Raw genomic sequence first — 21642 nt, 5'->3', positions numbered from 1 at the left:
CCCAGGGCCTCGTGTGTGCTGTGCCTCCCCCTGCCCCCCTCCCTGCCCCACCTGGGGTCCTGGAGTTGGTTCAGTTCAGTGCACTGCACGCATCACCTGGATCGGGGGTCCCTTATACTTGCCTGCACCCCCTGCCTGTTTAGGGGGGGGGGGAGGCTCTGGTTTCTATTGGGACCCCCACCTCCTGGAGCATCCCATCACCTCTGGGGGGCCCTGCAGTGCTCTGGGTGGTCCGTGGCATCGTGCCCAAGTTTCCTATGCGTGCTGTGAGTCTTCAGCTCACCTTAGGGGGGTCCCTTATGCCTGCCTGCACCCCCCAGCAGCTGTTGGGGGGATGTAGGGGGGGTGGGCTCTGGTTCCCATTAGGCCCCCCCATCCCTTGGAGCATCGTGGAGTATCCCATCACCCTGATGCTCTGCAGGGCCGTTTGCTGTGCACGTTGTGGGGCTTCAGCTCATCATTTACTGCTCCGGCTGCGCTGCCACAAGGCCGGATGAGATCCACCCAGGAGCACTGATGGAGCTGGCAGAGCTGGTAGCAGAGTCGTTTGCCATCGTCTATCGGCAGTCCTTGCTGCCTGGTGAGGTCCCGGCAGACTGGAGGCTTGGCAGTGTGACTCCCATCTACGAGAAGGGTTGTGAGGAGGATCCGGGGACCTCCAGGCCTGTGAGCCTGAGCTCGGTGACTCACTGCATTATTCCTTCCCTGTGGGCTGCTTTTCCAGGGCACAGAGGGAGCGGGCAGCCCCTGGGGGGAAGTGAATGGAGCCAAATGCAGCTGGCAGCCAGCGGCGTCCCCCATCAATGTCCTCGTCAGGAGGGCACAGGCACCAAGTTGGCTGGAAGTGTGGAGCTGCCTGGGGGCAGCGAGGCCCTGCAGGGGGATCTGGACAGGCTGGAGGGCTGGGCTGAAGCCACGGGCTGAGGTTCGACACGGCCAAACGCCGGCTCTGCACTTCGGCCTCAACAACCCCAGGCAGTGCTACGGGACTGGGGCGGAGCGGAGGAGACGGAGCTGGGCTCCCTGGAGGACCGAGGGCATCCTGCTTGTGTCAGGGACACGGCACTGGTTGTCCCTGTGTGCAGCTCTGTGTCTCACTGCCAGAAGGACGTTGAGGTCCTGCAGTGGGTTGAAAGAAGGGGGACGGAGCTGTGAGGGGCTGGAGCACAGGGCTTGGGGGGGGGCTGAGGGGCTGGGGTTGGAGAAGAGGCTCGGGGGAGACCTCAGTGCTCTCTAGAACTGCCTGAAGGATGTGGGGACACCATGGGGACACCATGGGACATGGAGAACCATGATGGGACACTGGGGCATCAGTGGGGCATGGGGACCCCAATGGGGCATCAGTGGGGCATGGGGACCCCAATGGGGCATCAGTGGGGCATGGGGACCCCAATGGGGCATCAGTGGGGCATGGGGACCCCAATGGGGCATCAGTGGGGCATGGAGGACCAAGAGCGTGGAGAAGAGGAGGCTCAGGACAGACCTCACTACTCTCTAGAACTGCCTGAAGGGGGTGGGGACACCATGGGGACACCATGGGACATGGAGAACCACGATGGGACATCAGTGGGACCCCAATGGGCCATGGGGACTCGATGGGACATCAGTGGGATCCCAGTGGGACATGGGGACTTGATGGGATCCCAATGGGGCATGGGGACTCGATGGGACATCAGTGGGATCCCAGTGGGGCATGGGGACTCGATGGGACATCAGTGGGACCCCAATGGGGCATGGGGACTCGATGGGACATCAGTGGGATCCCAGTGGGACATGGGGACTTGATGGGATCCCAATGGGGCATGGGGACTCGATGGGACATCAGTGGGACCCCAATGGGGCATGGGGACTCGATGGGACATCAGTGGGACCCCAGTGGGGCATGGGGACTCGATGGGACATCAGTGGGACCCCAGTGGGACACGGGGACTTGATGGGACCCCAATGGGGCATGGGGACTCGATGGGACATCACTGGGACCCCAGTGGGCCATAGGGACTTGATGGGACCCCAATGGGCCATGGGGACTCGATGGGACATCAGTGGGACCCCAGTGGGGCATGGGGACTCGATGGGACATCAGTGGGACCCCAATGGGCCATGGGGACTCGATGGGACATCAGTGGGATCCCAGTGGGGCCTGGGGACTCGATGGGACATCAATGGGACCCCAATGGGCCATGGGGACTCGATGGGACATCAGTGGGACCCCAGTGGGGCCTGGGGACTCGATGGGACATCAGTGGGACCCCAATGGGCCATGGGGACTCGATGGGACATCAGTGGGATCCCAGTGGGGCATGGGGACTCGATGGGACCCCAATGGGGCATGGGGACTCGATGGGACATCAGTGGGACCCCAATGGGCCATGGGGACTCGATGGGACATCAATGGGACCCCAATGGGGCATGGAGACTCGATGGGACATCAGTGGGACCCCAATGGGCCATGGGGACTCAATGGGACATCAGTGGGACCCCAATGGGCCATGGGGACTCGATGGGACATCAGTGGGACCCCAATGGGCCATGGGGACTCGATGGGACATCAGTGGGACCCCAATGGGGCATGGGGACTCGATGGGACATCAGTGGGACCCCAGTGGGTCATGGGGACTCGATGGGACATCAGCGGGACCCCAATGGGGCATGGAGACTCAATGGGACATCAGTGGGACCCCAGTGTGGCATGGAGACTCGATGGGACCCCAATGGGCCATGGGGACTCGGTGGGACATCAGTGGGACCCCAATGGGGCATGGAGACTCAATGGGACATCAGTGGGACCCCAGTGTGGCATGGAGACTCGATGGGACCCCAATGGGCCATGGGGACTCGATGGGACATCAGTGGGACCCCAATGGGGCATGGGGACTCGGTGGGACATCGGTGGGACCCCAGTGTGGCATGGAGACTCGATGGGACCCCAATGGGCCATGGGGACTCGGTGGGACATCAGTGGGACCCCAATGGGGCATGGAGACTCAATGGGACATCAGTGGGACCCCAGTGTGGCATGGAGACTCGATGGGACCCCAATGGGCCATGGGGACTCGATGGGACATCAGTGGGACCCCAATGGGGCATGGGGACTCGGTGGGACATCAGTGGGACCCCAGTGTGGCATGGAGACTCGATGGGACCCCAATGGGCCATGGGGACTCGGTGGGACATCAGTGGGACCCCAATGGGGCATGGGGACTCGGTGGGACATCAGTGGGACCCCAGTGTGGCATGGAGACTCGATGGGACCCCAATGGGCCATGGGGACTCGGTGGGACATCAGTGGGACCCCAATGGGCCATGGGGACTCGATGGGACATCAGTGGGACCCCAGTGGGCCATGGGGACTCAATGGGACATCGGTGCATCTGACCTCACTGCATTGTTCCTTCCCTTTGGGCTGCTGTTCCAGGACACAGAGGGAGTGGGCAGCCCCTGGGGGGGGTTAAATGGGGAGGGGGGGTTACACGGGGTGAAGGGGAGGACTTCTGCTGCCGGGGAAACTGAGGCTGCGGCAGCAGGGCCAACCGAGGTGCGTTCCCCTTTAAGAGAGGCCGAGGGGGGTTGGGGGGGTGGGGGTTGGGAGGAGGGGGGGGAGGGGGGTGTGTGCCGCAGTGCGGGGGGGTCGGGGGGGGGGGCGGTGCGGGGCGATGCTGCGGGTCTTCGTGCTGCACGCGGAGGAGCTCCGCACGTCGGACGCCGACATCAGCGATGCGTATTGCGGGGTCGTGTTCAGAGGTGCGGGGTGGGGGGGGGGGAGGGGGCGGGGTGGGGGCTGTGTTGGGGTCGTGGAGGCTGCGGGCCCCCCCGGAGCTTTTGTGCTGGGGGCGGGGCTGTGCGGCCCAATGGAGGGGCGCTGGGGGGGAATGAGCTGAGGTCTGGTTGCTGTATGGGGGTCCTGGTTTAGTGGGGGGGGGGCCGTTATTTGGGGGGGGGTCGGTGTGGGAGGGGTCCCAGGAGGCCCATTTTGGGGGGGTGGGGGGGGAGCCTGTATAGGAGGGGTCCCATTTTGGGGGGGCTCAGTAGGGGGGAGATCCCAGGAGACCCATTGGGGGGGGTTGTATGGGGGTGTCCTGTTCTGGGGGGGTTCAGTATGGGAGGGGTCCCGGCAGTCCCATTTTGGGGGGTGGGGGGGGGAGTCTGTATAAAGGAGGGTCCCATTTGGGGGGGTTCAGTAGGGGGAGATCTCAGGACTCCCAATTGGGGGGGGTCTGTATGGGGGGGGTCCTATTCTGGGAGGAGGGTTCGTATGGGAGGAGCCCTAGGAGACCCGTTTAGGGGGGGGGTTATATGGGGTGGGGTCACATTCGGGGGGGGGGGGGGGGTCGGTATGGGAGAGATCTCAGTAGTCCCAATTCTGGGGGGGGCTGTATGGGGGTCCTGTTCTGGGGGGGGCTCAGTATGGGAGGGGTCCCGGCAATCCCATTTGGGGGGGGGGGGGGGGGGGCGAGTCTCTATGGAGGTGGGTCCCGTTTTGGGGGGGTTCAGTATGAGAGAGATCTCAGGAGTCCCATTCTGGGGGGGGGGGGTCCCATTTGGGGGGGGTCCCATTTGGGGGAGTTCAATATGGGAGAGATCTCAGGAGTCCCACTTGGGGGGGGGTAGAAGTTGTATGGGGTGGGGTCCCGTTCTGTGGGGGGGGGTTCAGGTGGGAGGGGTCCCAGGAGACCCATTTGGGGGGGTGTATGTGGGGGGGTCTTATTTGGGGGGATTCTGTATGGGGAGGTTCTGAGGAGACCCATTTTGGGGGTGGGGGGGGTCTGTATGGTGAGGGGGTCCCAGGAGTCCCATTTTTTGGGGGGGGGGTCACATATATAAGAGGAGGAGTGAGTATGGGAGAGACCTCATTTGGGGTGGGTCTGTATGGGGGGTCCTATTCTGGGGGGGAGGGAGAGGTTGTATGGGGGGGGTCCCATTCTGTGGGGGGGGGTCACTATGGGAGGGATCTCAGGGGTCCCATTTTGGGGTTTGTATGGGGTGGGGTCCTGTTCTGGGGGGGAGAGGGGGGCGTTCAGTTTGGGGGGGTCTGTTTGGGGTCCCAACGCAGGGTTCTATCTCTGTATGGGGGTCCGGGGGGGGGAGGGGGGGGACAAAACCCATCAATATGCAGGGGTCTGAGGGGGGGGGGGGGCTCCCTTCTGTGCATGGGGGGGTGGGGGGTCTCAATAGGGGATTTCTGGGGGGGCGGGGGGGTTCCAATAGGGGATTTCTGGGGGGGAGGGGGGGGTTATGCAGGGTGCTGCCTTTATATGGAGTCCCTGTTATGGGGGGGGTGCGGGGGGGTCCCAGTCTGCGGAATCCCATCCGTGTGCACTGATCCTGGACTGGGGGGGTCCCAGAGAATTCCTCCCCTTCTCCCCCCCTTTCAATGTCTCCGGACCCCCCCACGGCCGCTCTGTGCAGTAAGGCCCCCCCCCCCCCCCCAAAGTGCAGGAGGGGCTGTCGGTGCTGTCGGTGCTGGGGGGGGGGCGGGGGGGTCATAGCTGAGCGGTGACAGCAGAGGCGCAGCCGCCGCTATTTCTGGTCCCGCGAGAGCAGCTGCGGAGGGGGGGGGGGGGGTTGTTTAGTGACCCCCCCAGGATGAACCGAGCGGGGGGGGGGGGTGTTTAGTGACCCCCCGGGATGAACCGAGCGGGGGGGGGGGGGGGTCCGCTAAAGGGGAGACGAGCAGCGAATTGGGGGGGGGGCGTGGATGGGGGGGGGGGCAGTGCGGGGTGATTTTTCCCCCCCCTCCCATATCCCAACGTGGCACTGAGCCACACCGGGGGGGGGGGGGGCGCACATCCAGGTAGGTGACGTCACGACCCCGTGGGTGACGTCACCCCCCTAGCAGTACTACCCCCCCCATGGAACGACCCCCCCACATCCGCGCCGTCCCTCATCCCAACACCCCCCCCCTCTCCCCCCCCCAAGGCTGAGCTCCGTGGCCCCGCCCCCTTTCTGCCCCCCCCCGCCCCCCCCCCCCCCCCATCCCTCGCTGCCCATCGCGGCGCTGCCCCGCGCTCCAGCCATGCTGCGCTGCCTTCTGCAGCGAGCCCAGCTGCGCCGCCCCGAGAAGGGGGACAGGCAGAGCGACCCCGTGGCCAGCCTGACCTTCCGAGGTGAGCCTGAGGGCTTCGGGGGCGCCGGGGGGGCGTCGGGATCCTTAAATCCACGTAGAGCCCCGCTGCCCCACGGCCCCCCCGTCCCTTTCTGTGTATTGGGGTCCCTGCTCCGCAAACGATGGGAGGCGATCCCGAAGCTGTGGGGCGCTGCTTCTGCGTTTGGGGTTTGCGGGAGATCCCGTCGCTTTTGGGGTGGTTTGTGGGGGGAGGAGCTGGGGACGGTCCCCAAAAGGGTGATGGCAGCGGAGGGCTGCGCCTTTGGGTGCTCCCAGGGGGTTCTGTGCGGGGTTTTGGGGAGGGGGATCCTATGGCGTGGAGGGGTTTCGGGGGGGGGACCTCGAGGTTTGTGGATGAGAACTGCCTGAGAGCTGGGAGCGAGGATCCTATGGGATCCGTCCCACTGCTGTGGGGTTTGAGGGGCTGCACCTTTGGGATGGGGTTCTGTTACCCCAAATGTTGGGGAGAAGCCCCCAGATTGGTGCCTGAGGACCCCGAGGGTTGTGAACGGGAACCCCGAGATCTGAGCGTGGGAACCCCTCAGGAGTTGTGGATGAGGACTGAGGACCCTATAGGGGTCCATCCCACTGCTGGGGGCTCTGGGGGTCTGCGTGTCCTATGGGGTGGGGGTTCTGTTCCCCCAAATATTGGGGGACCCACTGAGAGTTGTGACTGTGGCCACCCAAGAGCTGTGAATGGGAAACCCCAAGATCTGAGCATGGGAACCCCTCAGGGTTTGTGAGTGAGGACCCTATAGGGGTCCATCCCATCGCTTTGGGTTCTTGGGGTCTGTGTGTCCTTTGGGATGGGGGTTCTGTTCCCCAAATACTGGGGAGACCCCTGAAATTGGTGACTGTGGCCACCCCAAGAGTTGTGAAAAAAATCCCCCAAGATCTGAGCATGGAACCCTTAGGATTTGTGAGTGAGGACCCTATAGGGGTCCATCCTATTGCTGTGGGCTTTGAGGGGCTGCACGTCTTTTAGGACGGGGGTTCCTTTCCCCCAAATGTTGGGGAGCCCCCTGAGATTGGTGCCTGAGGACCCCAAGAGTTGGGAATGGGAACCCCAGGATCTGAGCGTGGGAACCCCTTAGGATTTGTGAATGAAGACCCTACAGGGTTCCATCCCACTGCTGGCGGCTCTTAGGGTCTGTGTGTTCTATGGGGTGGGGGTTCTGTCCCCCTGGATGTTGGGGACCCCCCCCAGATTGGTGCCTGAGGACACCCCAAGATTTATGAGTGGGAACCTCAACATCTGAGCGTGGGAACCCCTTAGGATTTGTGGATGAGGACCCTGTAGGGTTCTGTCCCATTGCTGTGGGATTTGAGGGGCTGTGTGTCCTTTGGGATGGGGGTTCCTTTCCCCTAAATGCTGGGGAGACCCCTGAGATTTGTGAATGGAGACACCCCAAGGGTGAATGGGAAACCCCGAGATCTGAGCGTGGGAACCTCTCAGGGTTTGTGAATGAAGACCCTACAGGGGTCCGTCCCACTGCTGGGGGCTCTTAGGGTCTGTGTGTCTTTTGGGATGGGGGTTCTGTTCCCCCAAATATTGGGGAGACCCCTGAGATTGGTGACTGCGGCCACCCCAAGAGTCGTGAATGGGATCCCCCAGGATCTGAGCCTTTAGGATTTGTGACTGCGGACCCCACTGGTGCCCACCCCATTGCTTTTGGGGCCGGCTCATCCTTACAGATACGTTTCCCCTCCTCCCCCCCCTCCCCATTTCGGGTCCCCCCGATCCCGCGCGCTGAGGACCCCATAGCAATGGGGTGAGGTGGCTCCCAGCGATGGGAAATGGCCGTTTTTAGGAAAAGGAACCCAAAAGAAGGACAGGAAGGGGCCGAGGAGGGGCGGCGCGGCCCTTCCTGCTGCGTCCCGGGGGGGTCGGGATGGCAGTGGGGTCATTGGGGTCAATGGGGCCGTTGGCAGGCGGCCGCCCGCTGTGGGGTGCGGTGCCGGATGAAGCCCGCAATGCTGGGAAATCCCAAAATAGGAAAAGATCAACGGGAGGACGCTTAAAAAAGGAAAAAATACCCAACAACGCGACGGCCCCAAAGCTGGAATGGGTTTTGGGTCCGAGGTTTTGGGGTCAGCGTTGTTGTGTGCTGTGCTGGGGGTGGGGGGGAAGCTCTGCCCCATAGCCGGCATTGGGGCGGCCCCAAAGGAGCGCTGTGGGGTCTGTGGGGACCCTGAGGGACAGAATGTGGGATCCGGGGGGAAATGGAGGCGTTGTAGGATCGGAGGGGAACTGAGGCACAGAATATGGGATCTGTGGCGTTGTGTATAGGATGCGTGGGGGACTGAGGCACAGGGTATAGGATCAGTGGGGAACTGAGGCATAGGATATGGGGTCAGTGGGGAAACTGAGGCACAGCGTATGGGATCTGTGGGGAAACTGAGGCACAGCGTGTGGGATCTGTGGGGAAACAGGGTCACGGTATGGGGTCAGTGGGGAAACAGGCCCAGCATATGGGATCTGTGGGGAAACTGAGGCACAGTATGGGATCTGTGAGGAAACTAAGGCGTTGTGTGTAGGATCAGTGGGGAACTGAGGCACAGGATATGGGATCTGTGGGGAAACTGAGGCACAGCATGTGGGATCTATGGGGATATTGAGGCGTTGTAGGATCAGTGGGGTGCTGAGGCACAGAATATGGGATCTATGGGGATATTGAGGCGTTGTAGGATCAGTGGGGAACTGAGGCATGGTGTGTAGGATCGATGGGGAAACTGAGGCACAGAATATGGGATCCATGGGGTAACAGGCACAGTGTGTGGGATCTGTAGGGGAACTGAGGCACAGGGTATGGGGTCAGTGGGGGAACTGAGGCGTGGTGTGTAGGATCTATGGGGAAACTAAAGGCCCCGCATATGGGATCTGTGGGGGAACTGCGTCACTGCATGTGGGATTTATGGGGAACTGAGACTTTGTGTATAGGATCTGTGGGTTAGCTGAGGCACAGAATGTGGGGTTCTATGGGGAAACTGAGGTATGGTGTGTAGGATCTATAGGGAAACTGAGGGACAGAATATGGGATCTGTGGAGGAACTGAGGCACAGTATGGGATCTATGGGGAAACTAAGGCGTTGTGTGTGGGGTCAGTGGGGAAACTGGGGCACAGCGTGTGGGATCTATGGGGAAATTGAGGCGTTGTAGGATCAGTGGGGAAACTGAGCCACAGAATGTGGGATTAATGGGGGAAGTGAGGCATTGTGTGGAGGATCTATGGGGAAACTGAGCACAGCATATAGGATCTATGGGGAAACTGAGCACAGCATATAGGATCTATGGGGAAACTGAGCACAGCATATAGGATCTATGGGGAAACTGAGGACAGCATATAGGATCTATGGGGAAACTGAGCACAGCATATAGGATCTATGGGGAAACTGAGGTACGGTACATGGGATCTATGGGGGAACTGGAGCCCAGCATATGGGATCAGTGGGGGAACTGAGGCACAGGGTGTGGGATCTATGGGGGAACTGAGGTGTGGTGTATAGGATCTATGGGGGACTGAGGCACAGAATATGGGGTCAGTAGCCTTGTGTATAGGATCGATGGGGGACTGAGTCCTTGTGTGTAGGATTTATGGGGGACTGAGGCACAGAATATGGGGTCTATGAGGGAACTGAGGCACAGAATATGGGCTGAAAGGGGAAATAGGCACAGAATATGGGATTAATGGGGAAACTGAGGCACCGCATGTGGGATCTATGGGGAAATTGAGGCATTGTGGGATCAGAGGGGAACTGAGGCACAGAATGTGGGGTCTGTGGGGGAACTGAAGCCCAGTTTATGGGATCTGTGGGGAAACTGAGGCACAGGGTGTGGGATCTACGGGGGAACTGAGGTGTGGTGTATAGGATCTAGGGGGGACTGAGGCACAGAATATGGGATCTGTGGGGGAACCGAAGCCCAACATATGGGATCTATGGGGGAAGCGAGGCACAGCATATGGGATCTGCGGGGTATGGGGTCAGTGGAGAAACAGGTACGGTGTGTAGGATTACGGGGAAACCGAGGCACAGAATATGGGATTAACGGGGAAACAGAGGCACAGAATATGGGATTAACGGGGAAACTGAGGCACAGAATATGGGATTAACGGGGAAACCGAGGCGCAGAATATGGGATTAACAGGGAACGAGGCACAGAATATGGGATTAATGGGGAAACCGAGGCGCAGAATATGGGATTAACGGGGAAACTGAGGCGCAGAATATGGGATTAACGGGAAAACCGAGGCGCAGAATATGGGATCAACGGGGAAACCGAGGCGCAGAATATGAGATTAACGGGGAAACCGAGGCACAGAATATGGGATTAACGGGGAAACTGAGGCACAGAATATGGGATTAACGGGGAAACTGAGGCGCAGAATATGGGATTAATGGGGAAACCGAGGCACAGAATATGGGATTAACGGGGAAACCGAGGTACAGAATATGGGATTAACGGGGAAACTGAGGCACAGAATATGGGATTAACGGGGAAACCGAGGCACAGAATATGGGATTAATGGGGAAACCAAGGCACAGAATATGGGATTGAGGCACAGAATATGGGATTAACGGGGAAACCGAGGCACAGAATATGGGATTAACGGGGAAACCGAGGCGCAGAATATGGGATTAACGGGGAAACCGAGGCACAGAATATGGGATTAACGGGGAAACAGAGGCGCAGAATATGGGATTAACGGGGAAACTGAGGCGCAGAATATGGGATTAACGGGGAAACCGAGGCGCAGAATATGGGATTAACGGGGAAACCGAGGCACAGAATATGGGATTAACGGGGAAACCGAGGCGCAGAATATGGGATTAACGGGGAAACTGAGGCACAGAATATGGGATTAATGGGGAAACTGAGGCACAGAATATGGGATTAACGGGGAAACCGAGACACAGAATATGGGATTAACGGGGAAACCGAGGCACAGAATATGGGATTAACGGGGAAACCGAGGCACAGAATATGGGATTAACGGGGAAACTGAGGCACCGTATGTGGGATTAACAGGGAAACCGAGGCGCAGAATATGGGATTAACGGGGAAACTGAGGCACAGAATATGGGATTAATGGGGAAACCGAGGCGCAGAATATGGGATTGAGGCACAGAATATGGGATTAACGGGGAAACCGAGGCACAGAATATGGGATTAACGGGGAAACTGAGGCGCAGTTGTTTCTCCCCGTTGTTTCTCCCACTGGTGCCTGGGCTGGGAGCTGAGCTTTAGGGCCGTTCCCACGCACCCCACATGTGTTGTAGGGGTGAAGAAGAAGACGAAAGTCATCAAGAACAGCATCAACCCCGTATGGAACGAGGTGAGCGCCACCTTTCCTCCCCGATCCTATAAGGGTCGGAGGGAATCCTGTCACCCTGTTCCGACCGTACGGAGCTTTTTCTGTGTTTATAGGGTTTCGAGTGGGATCTGAAGGGCGTTGCTTTGGACCTGGGCTCTGAGCTCTGCGTCGTTGTGAAGGACCATGAGACCGTGGGGAGGAATAGGTGAGGAGGAAGGGGGGGGGAAGGCTTTGATCCCAATATTCCCCCCCATGGCTCCGATTTGCAAAGCCTGGGGCGTGCACTTCGTGCACGCCCCAGGCTTTGCAAAACGGAGCCCGGGGGGAGGGGTTGTGGAATTTAGGATCGAGGCTCGTGGGTTGCAAGAGTAGGAAGAGAGCAATGTGGCGTTTTTTTGTTTTGGGGTTGTTTGCTGACCCCGCTCCCCCCCCCCCTTTTCCTTTGTCCTTTCGGTGGCTGCGGAGGAAACGAAAGGAGACGGGGTGGAGAGGTTGGGGGAGGGGGGGGGGGGAGGAAATGAGAGCGGAATTCCCATTGGATGTGGGATTTGGAGTGGTTGCCCAACCCCCCCCCCTTCCCCTCTGACCCTCTGACCCGCTGACCCTAAAGGTTTTTGGGAGAAGCTCGTGTTCCCCTACGGGATGTGCTGTCCTCACCCAGCCTGGCAGCATCCTATGATGTCCCGTTGTTGGATAGCAAGAAGCAGAACACTGGGGTGAGGAACCATATGGGGGGGGATGTGGGGTGGGGACACGGCAGTGGGATGTGGGGGCACAATGGGGTGGGGGCACAGTGGGATGGGGACTCAATGGGATGGGGAAATAATGGGATGGGGGCACAATGGGATGGGGACTCAATGGGATGGGGAAATAATGGGATGGGGGCACAGTGGGATGGGGGCACAATGGGATGGGGAAATAATGGGATGGGGGCACAGTGGGATGGGGACTCAATGGGATGGGGACTCAATGGGATGGGGACTCAATGGGATGGGGAAATAATGGGATGGGGGCACAGTGGGATGGGGGCACAATGGGATGGGGGCACAGTGGGATGGGGACTCAATGGGATGGGGAAATAATGGGATGGGGGCACAGTGGGATGGGGGCACAATGGGATGGGGAAATAATGGGATGGGGGCACAGTGGGATGGGGACTCAATGGGACGGGGAAATAATGGGATGGGGGCACAGTGGGATGGGGGCACAATGGGATGGGGAAACAATGGGATGGGGGCACAATGGGATGGGGACTCAATGGGATGGGGACTCAATGGGATGGGGAAACAATGGGATGGGGACAAGGCTGTGGGATGGGGACATGGCAATGGGATGGGGACACAATGGGATGGGGGCACAATGGGATGGGGACACGGCTGTGGGATGGGGACATGGCAATGGGATGGGGACACAATGGGATGGGGGCACAATGGGATGGGGAAACAATGGGATGGGGGCAATGGGATGGGGACACAATGGGATGGGGGCACAATGGGATGGGGACAAGGCTGTGGGATGGGGACATGGCAATGGGATGGGGACACAATGGGATGGGGGCACAATGGGATGGGGAAACAATGGGATGGGGGCAATGGGATGGGGGCACAGTGGGATGGGGGCACAATGGGATGGGGAAACAATGGGATGGGGGCAATGGGATGGGGACACAATGGGATGGGGGCACAATGGGATGGGGAAACAATGGGATGGGGGCACAATGAGATGAGGAAACAATGGGATGGGGGCAATGGGATGGGGGCACAATGGGATGGGGACAAGGCTGTGGGATGGGGACATGGCAATGGGGTGGGGACACAATGGGATGAGGAAACAATGGGATGGGGGCACAATGGGATGAGGAAACAATGGGATGGGGGCAATGGGATGGGGGCACAATGGGATGGGGACACGGCTGTGGATGGGGACATGGCAGTGGGGTGGGGGCACAATGGGATGAGGAAACAATGGGATGGGGGCACAATGGAATGGAGACTCAATGGGATGAGGAAACAACGGGATGGGGACTCAATAGGATGGGGGCACAATAGGATGGGGGCACAGTGGGATGGGGACAAGGCTGTGGGATGGGGACATGGCAATGGGGTGGGGACTCAATGGGATGGGGGCACAATGGGATGGGGACATGGCTATGGGATGGGGACATGGCAATGGGGTGGGAACTCAATGGGATGGGGGCACAATGGGATGGGGACACGGCTATGGGATGGGGACACGGCTATGGGATGGGGACACGGCTGTGGGATGGGGACATGGCAATGGGGTGGGGGCACAATGGGGTGGGGGCACAGTGGGATGGGAACACAGTGGGATGGGGACACGGCTGTGGGATGGGGACACGGCTGTGGGATGGGGACATGGCAATGGGGTGGGGGCACAATGGGGTGGGGGCACAATGGGATGGGAACTCAATGGGATGGGAGCACAATGGGATGGGGACAAGGCTGTGGGATGGGGACATGGCAATGGGGTGGGGGAACTCAATGGGATGGGGGCACAATGGGATGGGGACATGGCAATGGGATGGGGGCACAATGGGATGGGGACGTGGCAATGGCATGGGGGCACAATGGGATGGGGGACAATGGGATGGGAACTCAATGGGATGGGAGCACAATGGGATGGGGACACGGCTGTGGGATGGGGACACGGCTGTGGGATGGGGACATGGCAATGGGGTGGGGGCACAATGGGGTAGGGACGTGGCGATGAAATGGGGACATGGCAGTGGGATGGGGACACAATGGGATGGGGACATAGCAATGGTGGGGGCAAAGTGGGATGGGGAAATGGCAGCGGGATGGGGATGTGGTGATGAAATGGGGACTCAGTGGGATGGGGACATGGCAGTGGGATGGGGAAACAATGGGATGGGGACACAATGACGAAATGAGGACAAGGCAGTGGGATGGGGACACAATGGGATGGGGGCAAAATGGGATGGGGGAAATGGCAGCGGGATGGGGGAATGTGGTGATGAAATGGGGACGTGGCAGTGGGGTGGGGACGTGGCAGTGGGGTGGGGACGTGGCAGTGGGGTGGGGACGTGGCAGTGGGGTGGATGTGTGACGACTCTCCCCTTTTACCCAGGCTTCCCTCGTCCTGCAAGTCTCCTACACCCCTCCTCCGGGCGCTGCCCCCCTCTTCCCTCCCCCAGCCCCCCCCGAGGCAGCCCCGGCGGCGGTGGCGGAGCCCGACACGCTCACCGGTAATGCGGGGGCTGCACGGGGGGACGCGTCCCCCATCGCCCACCCCACGGCGCCCGGGGACCCGCAGCAACCTCCCTGCCTCCCGCCCCGCGCAGAAGCGGCCACCGAGGAGGAGGGGGAGGACCAGGCGGTGACGGGGGACGAGTTGGAGCCCCCACCCTCGGGGCTGCCGGGCTCGGAGCCGCCCTCGCTGCCCCACAGACCCCCGGCTCCCCGCGGCCGTGGGGTGAAGCGCAGGAGGAGCTCGCCCAAAAAACCGCTGTCCAACAAACCGCAGGACTTCCAGGTGAGACCCCCGGAGGTCAGAACTGACCCTGGGTGTCGTCAGCTGCGAGGTGACCCCGAGGTGTCCCCTTGAGGCCGGGCCGACCCCTCCTCCTCCCTCCCGCCCCCAGATCCGGGTTCGGGTGATCGAGGCCCGGCAGCTGCCCGGCGTTCACATCCGCCCCGTGGTGAAGGTGACGGCGGCGGGGCAGACCAAGAGGACCAGGATACGCAAAGGCAACAGCCCCGCTTCGACGAGGTGGGGGGGGATGCTGGGAGGGGGCGCGGACCCAAATGCACCCAACGGGGCTTCATCCCCACCGCCAGGCCCATCCTCATCACCCCACCCGCCCCCGACGATGTGTGGGGCAGGGTGGGCCGCCTCCATCCCAGAGCATCATCGTGGTGTGCCGTGCTGGGAGTGCCACGCTCCATCGCCCCCCTCTTCCCCGCAGACCTTCTTCTTCAACGTCTTCGAGTCGCCGGCTGAGCTGTTCGATGTGCCCATCTTCATCACCGTGAGTCCTCCCACGCCGCGTCCCCCTCCCCAGCCCAGGGATGTGGCTCTGCTCCCCGCGTGGGGATGTGGCTCTGCTCCCCACCTGGGCTCACTGCTCCTCCCGCAGGTCCTGGACTCGCGCTCCTTCCGGATGGACGCGGTGATCGGGGAGTTTCGGGTAGGGATCCCTCCCATCCCCTTGTCGGGTGGTGATGGGTTGGTGGTTGGGCTGTAATCTTGGAGATCTTTGCCAGCCTTTGTGACTCTGATTCCGGGAGCTGGGATGGGTTGGGGTTGGACTTGGGGGTCTTGAAGGGCTCCTTCAGCCTTTACGTTTCCGTCGTTGTGTGATTCTGTGTCTGGGCACGGTGGGGAGGGGTCAGCTTGGGGGTCTTTTCCAACCAGAATGATTCCATAATCGAGTGGACGTAGAGGTGATGTGGTTGGATGGACGACCTCGTGGGTCTTCTCCAACCCAGACGATGCCATGACGGAGTCATGGAGGTGATGGGTCGGTGGTTGGACTCAATGACCTTGGGGTCTTCTCCAACCCGAATGATTCGGTGGTTCTGCGGGCGGTGATGGTTGGACTCGGGGACCTCGAGGATCATTTCTGACCTTAACGACGCCCCGATTCTATGATTTTCTCTCTCTGTGTCTCACAGATGGACGTTGAGAGCATCTACTCGGAGCCCAGTGAGTTCTGTGTCCGCCCCCACGTGTTCCATAGGAAAGGCAGAGATGTTCCCCTACCCATCGCCCCTTCCTGGGAAGTGCATGCACACGGGTTCAGTTTGGGATGAGGTCCATAAAGGAGGGACGAAGTGACGCCTATTCAACGTTTCCCACCCCATCCCTGCCAAGCATGACAATTAAACACGGGGAGCTTAGCAGCTAGGCGGCCAGCAGAGGAATTCGGCGCTGCCCCATCACACCACCCCATGTCCCCCCCAGAACATGCGATCCTCAGGCGGTGGCTGCTGCTCTCCGACCCGGAGGACTTCACAGCGGGGGCAAAGGGGTACCTGAAGGTCAGCCTGCTCGTGCTGGGGCCCGGGGACGAAGCTCCTGTGAGTATCAGTGCTGGGGGGCTTCCAGCTGCCCGCTGCCGCCATCCGGATCGGCGCGTTGACCCGTCGGCCGTCCCACAGGTGGAGAAGAAGGAGGTTTCCGAAGACAAGGAAGACATCGAGGGGAACCTCCTGCGTCCCACGGGGGTCACCTTGCGAGGGGCTCAGTTCTGCCTGAAGATCTTCAAAGCTGAAGATTTGCCCCAGAGTGAGTGGTGGCTCCGTGCCGTGGCGAGCTGTCGGGCGCTGGGGGTGGCACTCAGTCTCGATGTGTGGGACGGAGCACCCGTGGGTGCTGCGCATCACAGCCCACCCAGCAGAGCTCTCCCCCCGCAGTGGACGACGCCGTCATGGACAACGTCAGGCAGATCTTTGGCTTTGAGAGCAACAAGAAGAACCTGGTCGACCCCTTTGTGGAAGTCAGCTTCGCGGGGAAGACGGTGAGTGGGGCGCGATTGCGTCCCCACTGGGGTCTGGGGCTTCCCAGCGCCGGGGGGAGACCCATCCCTGCTCCCACCCCTCCAGCTCTTCTCGAGGATCCTGGAGAAGAACGCCAACCCGCAGTGGAACCAGTGCCTGACGCTGCCGGTGATGGTGAGCGCGGTGCCCACCCCTCACCGCCCCGCTGCCCCCGGCCACCACTCACTGCTCCTCTCTGTCCCCAGTTCCCTTCCATGTGTGAGAAGATGAAGATCCGGGTGACCGACTGGTGAGCCGCGGGGAGGGGATGGGGCGGGGACCCCATAAAACAGGAGGGGCTGTGGAGGGGATGCGCTGATGGATCGGGGGGCACCCGGGGCGCGCTGAGACGTGGGCTGTGTTCCAGGGACCGTCTCACACACAACGACGTCGTCGGCACCGCCTACCTCTGCATGTCCAAGATCTCTGCGCCCGGCGGGGAGCTGGAGGGTGAGTGGGTGCTGGGATGGAGCTCTGTGCACGGCCCTGGGGAGCATGGCATGCTCACAGCTGGAGCTCAGCCTTGGCTTGGAAGAGGGAACGGGCAGGGTGGGCTCTGTCTGACCACCGGGGCAGAAATGGGGGCATGGGTAGGGGCATGGTGCTGGCTCTGTTCATCCAACACGGTGCTGGCTCCATCCGTCCCATGGTGGGGACTCCATCCATCTCCTGGTGGTGGATCCATCTGTCCCATGGTGGGGACTCTGTCCATCCCATGGTGGTGGATCCATCTGTCCCATGGTGGGGACTCCATCCATCTCCTGGTGGTGGATCCATCTGTCCCATGGTGGGGACTCTGTCCATCCCATGGTGGTGGATCCATCTGTCCCATGGTGGGGACTCTGTCCATCCCATGGTGGTGGATCCATCTGTCCCATGGTGGGGACTCCGTCCATCCCATGGTGGTGGATCCATCTGTCCCATGGTGGGGACTCCGTCCATCCCATGGTGGTGGATCCATCCGTCCCATGGTGAGGACTTCATCCATCCCATGGTGGTGGATCCATCCGTCCCATGGTGGGGACTCCATCCATCCCATGGTGCTGGCTCCATCCGTCCCATGGTGGGGACTCCATCCATCTCCTGGTGGTGGATCCATCTGTCCCATGGTGGGGACTCTGTCCATCTCCTGGTGGTGGATCCATCCGTCCCATGGTGGGGACTCCATCCATCTCCTGGTGGTGGATCCATCCATCCCATGGTGCTGTCTCTGTTCATCCATTTGGTGGTGGTGGCTCCGTTCATCCCATGATGATGTGTCCATCTTGCACGGTGGTGGCTCCGATTATTCTATGTGGTCTTGGTTCCACCCATCCTGTGATGATGCTGGTTCCATCTGTTCTGTATGGTGGTGGCCCCATTCACCCTGCATGGTAGCTCTGTCCATCCCCATGATAGTGTCTACATCTGTCCTGCATGGTGGTGGCTCTGCAAGTCCTATGAGGTCGCTCCATCCGCTCTGCACGGTGACTCCACCTACCCTGCATGGTGACTCCATCCACCCCATGGGGGTGATTCTATCCAACCCATGGTGGTGACTCCACTCATCCCCCTGTCCTTGTGCTCTGATTTTTTGGAGGCTGTTCCTCCTGGCTTGTGGTCCTGCAGACTTTCATTCCTACTGTGGCCATAGGAAGAGGTTGCTGCAGAGCTGCGTTGCACAGGAGGTTTTGCTTCCTGCCTCAGTCCGTGTGCACTCTGCAACCCCCTGGAGGGCTGCATGGCCGTGTTGCAGCCTCCCTGCTTCTCTGTTGGCACCGAATCTCCCAGCAACAGCATCTGCTTTTCCCATCGCCTCCGCCTGTCCCACAACCTTCCCTGCTCCTCCTCCTGACCTCTCTCCATCTCTTTACGCTCCAGATGCGTTTCCTGCTCTCACGAAGTCTCTGAAAGCCTCAGACTGTACGTCCCCTTAGAGCCTCTTGGTTTGTGGGCACTTGGGTAACTTCTTTCCTTTAGGGTGTGTGGTGCCGGGGGAAGGGCTGCGCTGCCATCCCTCCGGTGGTGTTGGGGTATCCCTGCTGGGCAGCGGCGGTGCTGGAGGTCGCAGGGTGACAATGCGTTGCACGCTGAGCGGTCGGGGTCTGGTGTTGTGCCGGGAGCTCAGTGCACGTGGATGTGGCTCTTCGCTGCTCATCTGCTTGAGGTGTCCAGAAGTGAGCAGTGCTCACGGCTCACGCTGCCTCGTGGCACAGCGCGGCCCTAAATCCACGCGGCTCCCAGCCCGGGGATGCTCCGCACAGTTGCCAGCACCTTCCCTGTCCTGGCGAAAGGTGTTTGCAGGGACGTGGTGCTGTGCCGTGGGTCCCTGACATCCCCTTTCCTGTGCCCTGCAGTGGACGACGGGCTGGGCTTCCTGCCGACCTTTGGCCCGTGCTACATCAACCTGTACGGCAGCCCCCGCGAGTTCACCGGCTTCCCCGACCCGTACGAGGCGCTCAATTTAGGAAAGGTGAATCAGCTTCTTCCCAGCACGGCCCAAAATAAATTAACCTTCCTTCCTTCCTTCCTGCTTCTGCTAACCCTGCCTGGCTTTGTTAGCAGGAGCCCACGCTGTGCGCTCTGTCCCCGCTGCCTAAACTCCTCCTGGCACTGAAATAGCGCTGCCACTCTGACCTCTCTGCCGGGAAGCCAACGAGAGCAGAGGTGGGGGTGAAGGACGGGGCGATGGCCGCTGACCCTGTCCTGCTCTACCCCAAGGGCGAGGGCGTCGCGTACCGCGGCCGGGTGCTGCTGGAGCTGGAGACCAAGCTGGCGGAGCACGGGGAGCTGAAGGTGGAGGACATCTCCGCAGATGACATCCTGCGGGTGGAGGTAACGGGGTTGCTGTGCTCTGGTGCTGGCCGTGGAAGGGGGATGTCTTGCAGCTGATGGCCTCCTGGAGGGCGTCTCCCACTGCGTTTTCATCGCAGGGTGTCCACCTTGCTCTGTCTGAGCAAACCATAGTGAACGTGGACGTGCAGGAGGTTTGCTGGTGAAGAACAGCAATCCCATCTGCAACAAGTTGGATTTGATGATCCTCACAGGTCCCTTCCGGCTTGGGTTCTCTGGCCCTGTGACCTCGAGTGCAGTCGCAGATGCGCTCTTGATGCTCTTTAGAACTGACCTTCCTTTTCCACGCGATAGCTCCAGTCTTCTCCTCCGTTAGATTTCTCTTAAACATCTCACCCCAAATTCTGTCGACCCGCATAACGTTCTCCTTTCCTGCATTAATCTCTTCCATCTCCGTGGCTTTGCCATGCTGCCACGTGTCAGGCCACTGTAGGAGGGCAGTGGTGGCATCTCCTCCCCGTTCCTGTGCTCTTGCAGAAGCACCTGCGGCGGAGGAAGTACTCCCTCTTTGCTGCCTTCTACTCGGCCACCATGCTGCAGGACGTGGACGATGCCATCCAGTTTGAGGTCAGCATTGGCAACTATGGCAACAAGTTTGACAACACCTGCTTGCCCTTGGCCTCCACCACGCAGTACAGCCGGGCTGTGTTCGATGGTGAGCAGCACCAAGGGTCTGTCTGTGCGTTGGTGGGGGGGTGGCTGTGGGGTCTCCGTCCTTGAAGGCCTTCAAAACCCAACTGGAGGACTTCGTACCCAACTGGAAACAAAACTGGGGTCATTGGAACCCAACGGGAGGCCTTCAGAACCCAGCAGGAGACTTTCAAATCTCAATTGGAGATCCTTGAACCCAACTGGAATCCTTCAAAACAAAACTGGGGTCATCAAAACAAATAGGAGGCTTTCAGAACCCAACTAGAGGTCTTCAAATTTCAATTGGAGGTCCTTAAACCCAACTGGAAGCCTTCGAAACAAAACTGGGGTCATCAAAACCCAGTGGGAGGCCTTCAAAACCCAACAGGAGACCTTCAAATCTCAATTTGAGGTCCTCAAAGTCCAACTAGGGGCCTTCAGAACCCAAAGGGAAGCCTTCAAAACCCAAGTAGGGGCCTTCAAAACCCAACTGGAGTGCCTCAAAACCCAACTGAAAGTCTTCAAGTCCAACTGGAGACCTTTGGAACCTCAGCCAACGTGTGAAGGCACACGCACGTCTGGGGAAGATGTGACTGGAAAGGGGGGAGGCAGCCAGGAATTAAACGTTCCTGCGGAGCCCCTTGGCCCTAACAACGCCCCTTTCTTCTCATGGGAGAGCTGGTGTTTTTGGGGTGGCCTTTCCCAGACTCCCATGGGGCTCTGGGGTCAGATGCCTTCAGCACACCGGGGTTGTGCCGCTGCTTCCTGGCCTCACCACTCCACAGGAGCAGCTGCAGATGGGTCCACGGGCACTTTTGGACCTCGTTGCACACGGGGTCTCCAAAAGAGCCGGGCCCTGAGCTCCTGCCCCAACCACGCGGTGCCTGCTGCCATCACCTGGTGCCCCGAGCTCACCCACGCTGTGCCCTCCAGGTTGCCAGTATTACTACCTGCCCTGGGGCAACGTGAAGCCCGTGGTGGTGCTGTCCTCCTACTGGGAAGACATCAGCTACCGAACCGACACTCAGAACCTCCTCCAGTATGCGGCAGACAGGCTGGTGAGTGCCCTGGTGACACAGTGCATCCCTCTGTGTTGTGCATGGGGGACTGGGGAACTTATCTCTAGTGGGGTCGGGTGTGGGGCTTGATGGTGACCCAGGTGTTATGTTTGAGGTGTGGGAGCCACTGCAGGGGCTGCCGATGCCTCCTCTGTGTGACTCAAAACCTGGGATGCTTCCTTTCT

The 21642-nt window shown here is 60.3% G+C and overlaps 1 protein-coding gene across 1 annotated transcript in view; it reads left to right on the top strand.

Annotated features, from left to right (window-relative positions):
• The first annotated feature begins 5969 nt into the window (after positions 1-5969).
• Positions 5970-21642, top strand: part of DYSF (dysferlin) — a 62208-nt gene continuing 46535 nt past the window's right edge. The window contains 22 exon segments of the mRNA XM_085223781.1: positions 5970-6104; positions 11384-11439; positions 11532-11623; positions 12029-12134; positions 14527-14644; positions 14741-14931; positions 15041-15155; positions 15158-15168; positions 15365-15427; positions 15536-15586; positions 16074-16104; positions 16363-16478; positions 16560-16686; positions 16815-16918; positions 17004-17072; positions 17144-17187; positions 17305-17387; positions 18798-18839; positions 19274-19389; positions 19638-19751; positions 20247-20424; positions 21333-21457. Of these exon segments, the coding sequence (XP_085079907.1) occupies positions 6014-6104; positions 11384-11439; positions 11532-11623; positions 12029-12134; positions 14527-14644; positions 14741-14931; positions 15041-15155; positions 15158-15168; positions 15365-15427; positions 15536-15586; positions 16074-16104; positions 16363-16478; positions 16560-16686; positions 16815-16918; positions 17004-17072; positions 17144-17187; positions 17305-17387; positions 18798-18839; positions 19274-19389; positions 19638-19751; positions 20247-20424; positions 21333-21457 (2043 nt within the window). The 5' untranslated portion in view covers positions 5970-6013.

Source organism: Meleagris gallopavo, chromosome 4, assembly GCF_905368555.1.
Source record: "Meleagris gallopavo chromosome 4, MGAL_WU_HG_1.1, whole genome shotgun sequence".
Classification (NCBI taxonomy): Eukaryota; Metazoa; Chordata; class Aves; order Galliformes; family Phasianidae; genus Meleagris; species Meleagris gallopavo.
This window is presented reverse-complemented; position numbering and strand designations above follow the sequence as displayed.